At 36.8% G+C, this 13,216-nt stretch overlaps 1 protein-coding gene across 1 annotated transcript in view; it reads left to right on the plus strand.

Moving 5' to 3' along the window:
- Positions 1 to 13,216, plus strand: part of KCNH8 (potassium voltage-gated channel subfamily H member 8) — a 352,744-nt gene that overhangs the window by 226,971 nt on the left and 112,557 nt on the right. The window contains exon 6 of the mRNA XM_053221505.1: positions 10,899 to 11,056. Within this exon, the coding sequence (XP_053077480.1) occupies positions 10,899 to 11,056 (158 nt within the window). The remainder of the gene's footprint in view (positions 1 to 10,898; positions 11,057 to 13,216) is intronic.

The raw sequence follows: 13,216 nt of genomic DNA on the forward strand, positions 1-13,216 counted from the left end.
ATGGGATCATTGGGAAAACAAAAATAATTTCACCACCACCAAAATGAGTGCAAAAAATTAAAATAAATGAGAAGACAAATTACCAAGGGTTGTAGGAAGATATGGAACAACGTGAAATTTCATACACTGTGTGTAGGAACGCAAATTAGTACGATCTTTATTAGACTCTGCCAGCATCTGCTAAAGTAACTTATGTAATTACTTTATGACCCAGCAATTCTGCTTGTAGACTCAACAAGTCTACCTATAACTATACAAAGAAAGGTATGATGTTTGTGTGTGTGTGCGTGTGTGTGTGTATTTCTAAGAGCATTAACTGTAACAAATTGGAAACAACCCAGATTTTCACCAACGATAAAATTAAGAAATGAATTTCTATATAGTCATACAATGAAATATGTATTTATATATGTATATAATATATATTATATATATTATATATATAATAAAATATATATATAAAATATAATTTTATATGGCAATAAAAAACAGTGAATGTGATACCAAGTTGATAAAAATCACATATGCAATGTGTAGTGAAAGAATCCATACACAAGAATACATACTGTATGATCCATTTATATAAAGTTCCTAATTAAGCAAAAATAATCAATGGTAATAAGGACAATAGTGATCTTTCAGGAGTTGATCACTGGACAAGATCATAAAGGAGGCTTCTGGTGTTCTGGTCCTAGTTATAGCTCTATCCATTGGTGATGACCAAGATGGTCAACTTTGCGAAAATTCATTACCTTGTCCACTTAAGACCAGTGCATTTTGGGGGCACCTGGGTGGCTCATTCGGTTGAGCGTCCGACTTTAGCTCAGGTCATGATCTCATGTTTCGTGAGTCAGAGCCCCACATAGGGCTTGCTGCTGTCAACCTGTCAGTGCAGAGACTGCTTTGGGTCCTCTGTCCCCCTCTGTCTGCCCCCACCCCCACACTTGTGCTCTCTCAAAAATAATAAACTCCCAAATTAAAACATTTTTTAAATATGCTGAATAATTTTATAAATGGCAACCTACAGTCAAAATACTACATATTATCTCCTTATGACTCTAAGAATTACCTAGAGCTCAAGAAGTAGTTCATATATCTCACCATAAGAATTCTGTTCTTAGGCTTCAAGAAGGGGAAGAATTATAATAAAAAATGCTTTGTGGTTTTATACAGACTGACAGGTATGAATAGAGACAGGTATTTATACAGACGTGTATGAATCCCCGCTCCCCCACTTTCTAGTTGGGTAACCATGGGCAAGTTAAATGCAGCTGATACCTGCTCAGTGGGTTACAACCCACGAGATGGGACTCCAGATTCTCACTCTTAGCCACTCTGCTCGATAGCCTTTAGGAATACGTATCAGGATGGGCTGTGGTAACAAGTAACCTCAAAATCTCAGTGGGATATAACACAAGGTTTATGTCTCCCTCACGCTATGTGTCCATTGTGGGTCAGCCGTGATCTTTGCCCCCTGTGGTTGCTCAGAAACCCAGGCTGACAGAGATCCTATCTTCCCTCATATTTCCATGATCATCAAAGCAGGGAAAAGAAAATGTGAGGAATTACACACTAGCTCTCAAAATTTTGCCCAAAAGTGTTTCAGGCTACTTCGGCTTATAATTACAGCCAAAGCAAATCACAGAGACATACGGTCTCTTCAGGTGGTAGGGAAAGATAATCATACCAGGAGGTAGAGAACCAGAAATATTTGCTAAACAGCAGTGAAAACTACCATAAATAGTAAGTAAAGATATTATTTTCCTCAAATATAAAAGTGATCGTGAAAGTCCCAATTAAAATGTAAAATAATATGTAACTATAAAACCCTTATTTAATCTAACATTTTTCTCTCTAATGAGTATATATGTGCTGGGTTTCACTTTGGGGCAAACATTAATCATATCAACACATTTTGTGTTTATCTCAAGTTTCATCAATTCTAGGTTTTATTACTTAGGTAATCAATATTTATTTCATATGAAATTAATAAGCTCGAGTGTTTAGGGTTCCTTAAAATTTCACAACTGGGTATTTATAGATACGATAATCCTTCTAGTTTCTATTTTACTTTATTTTAAAAAAAAATTTTTTAAACATTTATTCACTTTTTGAGAGACTGAGACGGAGTGCGAACAGGGCAGGGGCAGAGAGAGAGGGAGACCCAGAATCCGAAGCAGGCTCCAGGTTCTGAGCTGTCAGCACAGAGCCCGACGCAGGCTTGAACTCACAAACCATGAGATCATGACCTAAGCCGAAGTCAGATGCTTCACCGACTGAGCCACCCAGGCACCCCTCTACTGTACTTTAAATTTAGAAATTTTACCACCTGGCAACTATAACTAAGGACAGAATAAGTATGCCAAAAGGATTTCTACAATTAAGTGACATATGTGTGAGTCATGGTCTTTCAGTAGATTTATTTTTAATCATTAAATTATTTTTATTAAAAAATGATCCAGTAAGTTCAAAGTTCAGTATCTAATTTAGAGTTACATAGCACTGAAACAGTGTGAATCATTTATCGGGAGCCAAAATTGGTAGGCTTTACACATACCAATTGTACATGTGAGGTGGAAGTCTTTTGAAGTGGTAAACTTTATACAATAAAATGAAAGCAATGGACAAAGCCAATATAATAAAATCATTAGTTTAGAGACAGTAAATGGTGGGTTTAATAGACACGTATTGGGAGTGCGTGCTGTCTCTTTGCACCTGCCAGCATAGTCACAGATGGGGCTTACTTATGTACTGAAAGATGAAGGACAACAAGTTGTAAAAATGAGAGTCTGTGGCTCCCAGGCAAAGCCATGCTTCTTTTGCATTCCTTGTCCATCTTTACATGCCAAGGGCACAGCACAGGGCAGAGCACAACGGATCATCAATCGGGTTATTTTTTATAGTGCTTAAGGATGTTGCATAGCTAAAAGGGACAGCCACGCTTTAGCTCTCTCTCTTTTTTACAAATGAACTTTTTTTTAATGTTTGTTTATTTTTTGAGAGAGGGGGAGAGAGAGAGAGAGGGAGAACATGAATGAGTGGGGGAGGGGCAGAGAGAGAGGGAAACACAGAATCTGAAGCAGGCTCCAGGCTCTGAGCTGTCAGCACAGAGCCCGATGTTGTGGGGCTCGAACTCATGAGCTGTGGGATCATGACCTGAGCAGAAGTCGGATGCCTAACTGACCCAGCCAGCCAGGCACCCTTAGCCCTCTCAATAAAGAATAGGAGCAGTCATTCGGGAGCAGTCTGTGTGAAGAATGAGTGGAGATATGAGTTGACAATAGTTTACTTCAACTAATAGTAATGTAAGTTTTTTTCAAAGATTTGCCAACAACTTACTAAGTCTGCATTACTAGAAATGGAACCAATTCTAAATGTGTTATCTGTAGCATTGTATTCCCACGCAATTGGCAAAAACTTTAAGGTCTAATAACATCAAGGGTTGGTAAGATAGTGGAGTAATGAGAATTCTGGAAACACTGGTGGCAGTAAACGTATTTCCCACTGTCCACCACACCAGCCAGGCTACGATCTGGGGATGAACTTTTGTCCTTCCTGGTAGACAGGAGAGGAGCAACACCTTTGAGAAGCGACACCTTTATGCCCTGCTTTTAGGCAAATGGGGGGAGTGCAGGGAGCTTTTCTCTTTTGCTTCTCAATTGCCTTCAGCTCAAAATCGTTCTTATGCCAAAGTGGCATATTTTGGTATATTCTTCTACCCTTTCAGTACCTTCCTTCCAAAAGGACAGTATTTAAATACTTGAATAGATTTCTTTAATTTTCTTTTTTGTGTTAAGGACTTGAAATTCCTTTTCAAAATAAAAATGGACATGTGTGCCTCATCACTTAAAAATGAGTAAAAGCTCAGCTGGAAAAGAGGAAGGGAGGAAAGGAGAAAGTGAACGCCCAAATCCTGTCTTCCATGAGATTTTGTTGTGAAAATCACCAAGCTAGAGAAAAGCATCAGGACTGAGATCAGTAAGAGACCATTTAACAAAATGGAGATACTCAGCCTGGGCCACAGAGAGAACTTGATGACTGATGTCTAATATTTATAGAAAGGGGTTTTGGGTGGGAGAGAACAATGTATTCTGTGTTGCTACTAAGGACAAAACTAGAACCAAGGAAAGGGAGTAATAAGGAGAAAGGCAGCTATTAGAGGAAAGTGACTTTTAGGCCCCTTCCCTTCTCTATGGGTCCAAGTGATGTTTATGTTGAGGGTCAAAACCACTATAGGGACCCACCATGATAATGCTGGCCACTGGTACAAAACAGAAGCTAATACCAGCATCAAACACCCCTTGATGTGCCTGCTTGCCTTCTTCTTCAGGCAGTTGCTCTTAAACGTTACTTCTTGCTGAGTCAGCTGCTTTTTCTTTTCCACAGATCTCTCATTTAAAGTAAGCAAGACTATTCCACAAAAGAGTGAAATCATATGATATTTGTCTTTCTCTGACTGACTTATTTTGCTTAGCATGATACACTCTAGTTCCATCCACGTTGTTGCAGATGGCAAGATTTCATTCTTTTTGACTGCTGAATAGTATTTCATTGTTTATATATACCACATCTTCATCCATTCATTAGTCAATGGACATTTGGGCTCTTTCTATAATTTGGCTATTGTTGATAGCACTTTTATAAACATTAAGGAAAAATAAGATAAAAACAGAGAGAGGCAAACCATAAGAGACTCTTAAATGCAGTAAACAAACTGAGGGTTGCTGGAGGAAGGTGGGTGGGAAGGATGGGCTAAATGAGTGATGGGCATTAAGGACGGCACTTGTTGAGATGAGCACTGGGTATTATATGTAAGTGATGAATCACTGGGTTCTACTCTGGAAACCAATACTACACTGTATGTTAACTAACTTGAAATTAAATAAATAAATTTTAAAAAATAAAGTAAGCAAGAGGAACAAATACTGACGAATGTGCAAGTCTCGAATAGTTATGAAAATCTCCTCCGCTAACATGGGCAATCAATTACATTCTTAGGATTATTAGTCCCTCAAACTTCTTTATTAATTAGCTCTCAGTTCATCTTCCCACACCTTCTAGCTCAGTTTGCTGTGACATCATACTGTGTTCAGAGTGCCTCACAAGCAATGAAAAAGACAGGGTTCCTTTAGAATATGAGTCGGCAGCTGGTTTAGTTAAATATCCTTCCACCCACGCTGTACTACATTGATTAATTTTTAAAGAAATGGCTAAATGAAGATATTAATTATTTGTATGTGGTAGTTATGCTTGCATGCACACCATTATGTTTTAATTTACTTTTTAACAAGTAAGCCAATATGATTTCTAAATTATTTCCCATCTGGCATGTGTACCAGTAAAGAAAAGAAATCTAATTTGTGCCATATCAAGTTCATCTCCCCCCTTTTTTTTTACTTTCTAATTACACAGTTCTTGAAGAAATCCAACTGGAAAAAATGGATTCAACCTTCCTGCCTTTTTAGCCACATACATAGCCCTTTAGTGTAAAAGCTAAATGAAATACTTATTTTTGGAGGCCTTAACAATATGAAAACCGCATATGTACACAGCCATCTCTCCATTATTTGTCTTTATTGTAATCATGCTATGTAGAACTGAAATACAACAAGGCAAATTGGTTATCCTGAAAGGAATTAAGTGCCATCTGAATCATCAGAGAATTCATTTATATTTCACCTCATTTTGGTGGTGTATATTACGACCAATTTTTGGGAAATTCTATAAGCCACATACAATATGTATGATCATTCTCTATTGCCCTGCTTATTTACTCATTACACCTGATACTGGCACCATGTATTACAAGGGATTATTTATGCATGCACAAACACATGAGACTTTAAGGTTTTGAGGTGGTGAATTATGAATTAATTTGTTATGGTTTTTAGAATACTTTTCCTGGTTCAAACTGTGTATGTGTGTGTGTGTGTATTTATAGACAGTTGCACGTATTAATAATAAATGGAATTAATGAGAAAATTACATGTAAAAAATTGGATATTACTGAGTATGCTTTCATGTATTTTTCAACATAAAGTCAAAGACACATTACACTTATGTTTTCAAGATGTGTCAGAATAGAAACTCTACTGTTGTCTTTCAGGTAGGTTGTGGATTGTCTGGAGGAGACCTCATTCTTACTGTAACATTTGAATGAGTCACTGATTTAATTGCCAAAGAGACAAAACCATTAAGGGAAGTGAGACAAGCTGCAGCTAGTGTTGGCCAAGCTCCACTTTGCCTCCGTGACTCTCTACCGAGGGACACCAGATCTGGAAGGAGCGCTCTTGTCCTCCTCATCAGAATCGAATTCATTCCGTGCTTCCCTGACTCTTAGAGTACAGTCTAGCCATCTCTACCCTTCCATTTAAGGGAATATTTACGAGCGTTGGATTCTCCTGGTCCTCGAACACCAATACCATATTCTTATCAGTAGAGAGAAAACAGTATTCTCCATTGTCCCTAGACAGATCAAGAGACAACTAATTTCCTTATTTTCAATTCTGTGACTCTTATTTAACATTCTTTTACCTGGGTGGTGCTGATATGGAGTTAGATCTAAGGGCATTTCCACTGATCAGAAATGCATTTCTCTGGGGCTCCTGGGTGGCTCAGTCGGTTAAGCATCTGACTTCAGCTCAGGTCATGATCTCACAATTCATGAGTTCAAGCCCCACATTGGGCTCTTTGCTGACAGCTTAGAGCCTGGAGCCTGCTTCAGATTCTGTGTCTCCCTCTCTCTCTGACCCTCCCCTGCTTGTCCTCTTTCTCTCTCAAAAAATTAAAAATTTTAAAAAAGAAAAAAGAAAAAAATCACTCCCCTGCACCAACCTATTGTTATTCCCTCCAAAATATATTTGGAAGTGTGGTAAGTTTTTAAGATAATGGAAAGACAATGGAATCAACTGTCAATAGATGTCCCGTTTTTCTGTTGCTTACTATCTTCATGGCTTTAAATAAGTTTCTTAAATCTCCTGAGTCTTTGGTAAAAATAGTACACCTGAAAGAGTTGGTTTTGTCACATGAACTAATGAATGCCTGGAAATGTTTTGTAAATTATAATACACCAGAATTATGCCTATTTTTATGCATATGACAAAAGTAGGTTTCTTATAAATCAACTATCCAAAAATAATACTGATCATTGAATAAACCTAGAGCCTTTGCACGATAGGACCATAGTCCTAGAAATCTTAGAATATAATATATATTTAGGTTTTTTTCTCTCTGAAAATAAACCTAAAGAATTCATGTATTTCAAAAATAGATTTGTAAAAAATAGATTCTAAAAAAGTCCCTTTTATATTCTTTTACTATTATTAGTATTTAAATATAAAAGTCTCATAATTACTTCTTTTTAAAACCTAAAATTAGCATATCTTCTTTTCACCCAATTAACTCAAATGAGTAACAAATTATTTTTTTAAAGCTTTTTTAAAAGCTAAACTGATATTCTGTAATGACTCATCCACAAAAATATCTTTTCTGTTCAGAAGTCTGCACCTCTTTTATTTTTGAGTCAAACACATAATTTACTACACAGTTTCAAAAATGTCTGCTGTGTCAACCAACCAAAGACCAATCATTTCACTCATTCAGCCATTCATGGAGTGCCCCAGGAATGTGGAGGGTGGCATCCTGGATGGTGGCAGTGAGTTTTCTGTGAAATTTGTGGTAGAACTGGTGATCAGTTGGTAAATATGCAAGGAATTTGTCCCTCCAGTCTTACAATGAACATGCAGACTTATCTCAGCCTGAGTTATGGAAACCACAGATCACTCAAGGGCTTGGTAAACAACTCTGGGTTTCTTACTCATGAGATGAAAACCCAAATGCCTAACCTGCGCTTTCTTTTAGAAACCATCAAGTTGAAATCTCTGCTTGATTTCAACAGCCGGTGGCCTGACCTGTTAAATTGATTTGCTAATAAACAAATACATGAGCCCAGAAAGTTAAGAGAAAGAATGAGAAGTTCACATGCTACCTTAACAGCCTGATGGTATTCCGCTGTGCTCCTGCTCCTTCTTGGTGGCCATGCTTAAATGATGCATTGATACTTTGCCATGGTAGCACTTTTACTCTGCATAGAAATCACCTTGGCATTGTTTTCATCCTTTTTGAATGGTTTAGCCACTGCTCCTTACTTTCATATTCTCAGTATTAGCAATAAAAGTTTTTTAGTATTTTTATTTTTCAACAAACATATGACTTTTAATAATGCCATTTTAAAAAGTTAGATCATTCACAAAAGACTGGAAAAATTATTGTTTTCTTTTTAAGTCACCTAGAACTTGCTTCCAGACCTGAGATGTGACTGGCCTCTGTTAAGGGACCAAAAGCCAAAGCACTGAATTGGAAATTAGGAGACTTGGATTGGGGTCGTGTTCTTTCACTAACTAGCTAAAGAAGTGTAATCCTATGCTTCAGTTACACCATGTATGTGACTCTGGACAAGTTGTTTGCGTTCCTTTGGGCCTCAGTTTCCTCATCTATAAAAAAGGATATTGAAGGGGCCTACCTCTTAGTATTGTTGTAAGGAGTCCATGAGATTATGATTTTAAAGGACCCCAAACAGTACTGGGTCCATGCTAAGGTAGTATCTATAAAAATGTAGTAGTAATCTGTTGTTGTAATTCCTATATTATCTCTCCTTGCAAGGCTATAATGAGAACCTAATGCAGAATAAATGTTGTATTTGTTTTTGTATTGCCTCACTTTAAATTACTACCAACTTGGCAGCTTGAAACAACAGCTATTGATTATCTCAGTTTCTGTGGGTGGGAAATCTAGGTCTGGCCTAGCTGAATTCTCTGCTCAACCTCACAAGACTGAGCTCAAGATGTCAGCTAAACTGTGTTTCTTTCTGGAGCGTAGGTCCTCTTGCAAACTCATGTGGCTGTGGGAAGAATTTGCTTCCTTAGGGTTATAGGACACAAGTCCCCATTTGTTGCTAGATGTCAGCAAGGGGCCACTCTCAGCAGTTGGAGACTGGCCGCCATTCCCTGCCACATGGCCCTTCCACAATGTGGCGGTTGCTTTCTTCCAGTCCCTTACCACCAGCTGAAGAAAACTGGCTTGTGCAAGGCTTACCTGATCAGGTCAGGCCACTGAGGTTAATCTCCCTTTAGCCATATACTACAACAGCATCATGGCATGATATCTGATAATGCTCACAGGCTCTACCCTCACTTAAGGAGAGAAGACCATATGAAAGCGAGGGTCATCTTTGAACTCTGCCTACCACAAATGTGAACATGAAATGAAAAGTAAAAATGACATACAAGGTGCACATTATTGTATGTTTTATCGTTGTCATCATCATGATCATGATATCAAGTTTTTATCATCATATAACACTATTCTACTTATTTTCAAGGGTTTAAATTAGCTATAAAGAGTATTCCAATTCACCCAATAACCATGTAGCTCAGAGCTTTACATTTGCTTCATAACTCTCCCAATTCCTGTTCTCTTTGACCTGCATATTTACTTCCCACATTCCCTCCTTTAATCGTTGAGTCAGTGGCTCATGGCACCTCCCAAGAACAAAGTTTCACAGAGAGATATGTTTACATTGGATTCACTAGTCCATAAAATGCTCAACCATTATCACCCTTACATGTATGCAGCAATCCTGAAATTCCCAATGGCCTGGCTGTAGTCAACTGAAAAACAAACGAAGGGAAAGGTAATGTTTTCCAGTGCTTTAATGATATGTAACCCAGAGACTAATACAACAGACACAGAGATGTTTAGTCATAGAAGCAGAAGTGAGCCTAAGACGATCCTTGTGGCTATGGCTGTCATTTGACCAGTGCCCTTGAGGGCCTCATGGATTGTAAAAAGTTCAATAAATAATAAAATATAATATAAATTTAAAGTAAATATAAATATTAAATAGAATATAAAATAAAAATATAATAAAAGAATGATGCAGGGAAAAGTTGAAAATGATTACATCATCCATTAAAATGGAATGAGAAAATTTAACCTAGAAATCCAAACAAAGTAACTTCCAGTGTTTTGTTAATATAAGTGCCTTTAGGGCAGAGATGAATTCTGTGTCCACAGAGAGATTAGTTAAACTTTGTTCACAAAATAAAATAGAATTGTATTTTTTTTTTAACGTTTATTTATTTTTGAGACAGAGAGAGACAGAGCATGGACAGGGGAGGGTCAGAGAGAGAGACACAGAATATGAAGCAGGCTCCAGGCTCTGAGCTGTCAGCCCAGAGCCCGACGCGGGGCTCGAACTCATGGACTGCAAGATCAGGACCTGAGCTGAAGTCGGCCTCCTAACCGACTGAGCCACCCAGGCGCCCCTGTATTTAAGAAAAGAACAGAGACTAAAAATTATCTGTGTGTAAAATCCTCTTTGATGCCATTGACATTATGATCACGGATACGTTACTTTTCCTCATTGAGACTTGGTTTTTGCCTCTTTAGCATGGAGATAATATCATCTACTTAAGAACATGTTCTGAGGAGTAAGTGAAATAACCTCTGCTACGTTCTCAGAACAGTGCCTGGTACTAGTGAGCATTTAGTAATGATGACTATTGTTATTATTGTTATTTTTATTCATGTTACTTTTGGTACATGTGGTCCGATGTCTGGAGTGTATTCAGCGCTCAGAAAATATTATTTTCTTCACCCTTCAATACCTGTTTGTTGAATTGAACTGGATTTGTCAAGAGGAGTATTTCAGATATTATCAGTCAGAAATACATTGAGAGGTTATCGTTTGTCTAATTTTATGTAATTTTATACAATTTTTTCCTCCCCCCCCCCCTGCTGCATGCTTGTTTTCTTTCATCCTTCCTTCTTTCCTCGTCTTTCCTTCTTCTTCTCTCTGTTCCTTCCTTCTTTTTCTCTTATCTTTTTTTCTCAAGCAGATATTATTTTAAATTTCCGAACAACCTATGTCAGCAAGTCTGGCCAAGTTATCTTTGAAGCAAGATCAATTTGCATCCACTATGTTACAACCTGGTTCATCATTGACTTAATTGCTGCCCTGCCTTTTGATCTCCTGTATGCTTTCAACGTCACAGTGGTGAGTAAAGAGCTCCCTTCCACATGACTTTGAAGGTTATTTTTAATCCTGTGTTTATTTTCCACGCATTCAGGTTTTAAGTGTTTGTAGCAGTTTGTATGTCCAGGACTTTGTGGCCTCCTGAATAAAGACACCAAAGTGACCAATGGTACGCAGGCCAAATTCTCCACTTGAGGAAGTTACTTCCTTTTGGAATTTACATGACCTGTTTTAGTTATTTAAATATCTAGAACCAGGATATACCCAAAGCATTTATCATCAATACTCGCTCACAGAAGAAATCCTTTGGTAAGGAAACCAAAAGTAATGAGCATTACTTTGTATTACTTTGGCAGGTATTTTGCCTCAGAAGTTTAGTGGAGAGTTTGAGATTTCTTCTGGTTTTATGACCTTTACTCTCTACCTCTTGAGTTCTTCATTAGCAAAACAAAAGACCAATCAAGATACCGAGTAGTACCGAAGTTAAAAGAATTCAACCACTTCTTAGAAGTCTTTGTAAAAATGTTGGATGGGGAAGAAATGACACAATGATACAATGGCCACTTGAACTTGAGATCTCTTTTGGATTTTTACTGATGTTTGTAACATCTCTTTTCTTCCCTTTATCCTCATGTCTCATCACAGGAAAGAAAGTGTGTCCACTCATTGTAGTAGCTATTTTTACTATTTAACGATTGATGTTCGTAAAAGCATTAAGTGCTCCCTTATAAATAGAGAGACTTTTAGGGAGGTATAATAGCATTTTGGGGCCAGTAATGCAATTTGCTGCTAGAGTAACCAATTTTAGCAGGCAAAAATTTACTAAACATTAGTTCAAATGAAGCCTATTTCTTACTCAGTTGACAAGACCTTGAGATTCTCTATCAGGAATTTAAAAGCTTAGTTTTCAGTATTAAAATGATCAGTGTTTCAAATACAGTCATTATTGACTTTGGGATGAAGACTGAACTGTAATCCTGACTATTCAGTACAAATTTGTGCATTTGGTAATTGTCTATACAATAGCATTTTTCTTTTCTTTTCCTTACCATTTTTTCCTTAAGATGGAAAGTTGAGGGTATCAACATCTTTAAGAGGTTTATAAGTCAACTGAAAGGAAACCTCTGGGGAAAAATTTAGTATATAATATCAATCAGTGCTACAGAGAATTGTTATCCAGGCTTTTAAAAGTGCTTTTGAAAATTGAATTTGACTAGATAAGTGTACTATAATGAACATGTAATGACTTAAAACAAGGTATTTGCAAGACTGCATCCAAAAAAATTTCAAAAGAAGTATATAATTCACAAAATACTAAGAAAAATTTTCCACATTCTCCTGGAGAATTGTTAAATGAATCATGTTTGATAGACCCCTCTCTAAATTAACTTGCTGCTTTGTGACTAAATACTAATAATTTTTTTTACGTTCCATTTCTCTTTGGGCACTGAACAAATAGGATAATTTAAAATATATATTATATAATTGTATTGTAAAATATACAAAATTTTAAAATACATGTTTATCTGCCATTAACATGCTCATTGTCTAAAATTAACACAAAGGATTTTTTTAAAGTCTAATTCTCATATTTTGATGAATTTTAAGTACTTGTACACTTTCACTACATTCCTGCTCCCTTTCTTCATTCTGTCTCATGAAACCTGTCATGAATACCTAATAAATGCAAGTTATAAATAAACATCTATGTTAGAAAGAAAGACAAAAGAGGAAGAAAGAATGGAATCTGTCTCTTATCAATGATAATTTTTCTGTGTCTCACAGGAGTGAGCGTATGATCATTAACCAGTTGGCATATAAATTTGCTCTGCCCCAAATAAGTTAGTCATGATGAAATATTCTATTTGTTCAAAGTATTATATTTACTTCCCAAGACAACATAAGTTATGAGGAAAAGTTTATAAGCTATGCTATTGTTATACTGCACAAACTTGTAAAAAGAAAGGTAGAAATAAATAAGCAAACACAGATGTTGGTTTTCCAGATCTAAAATACATCCAGTTAGCACATCTCTGTAGATGGTATTCAAAAACTCATTACAACCATCAGAAATGTATTGGATGCTTTAGTTTTGACTCTGCCCATAATTGCTGATGGTAAATGTTTTATATATACTTCCCACATTTCTTTAATAAAATTTAGTGTGTGTAAGTCACTATG

The sequence above is a fragment of the Acinonyx jubatus genome, chromosome C2 (assembly GCF_027475565.1).
Source record: "Acinonyx jubatus isolate Ajub_Pintada_27869175 chromosome C2, VMU_Ajub_asm_v1.0, whole genome shotgun sequence".
NCBI classification, from domain to species: Eukaryota; Metazoa; Chordata; class Mammalia; order Carnivora; family Felidae; genus Acinonyx; species Acinonyx jubatus.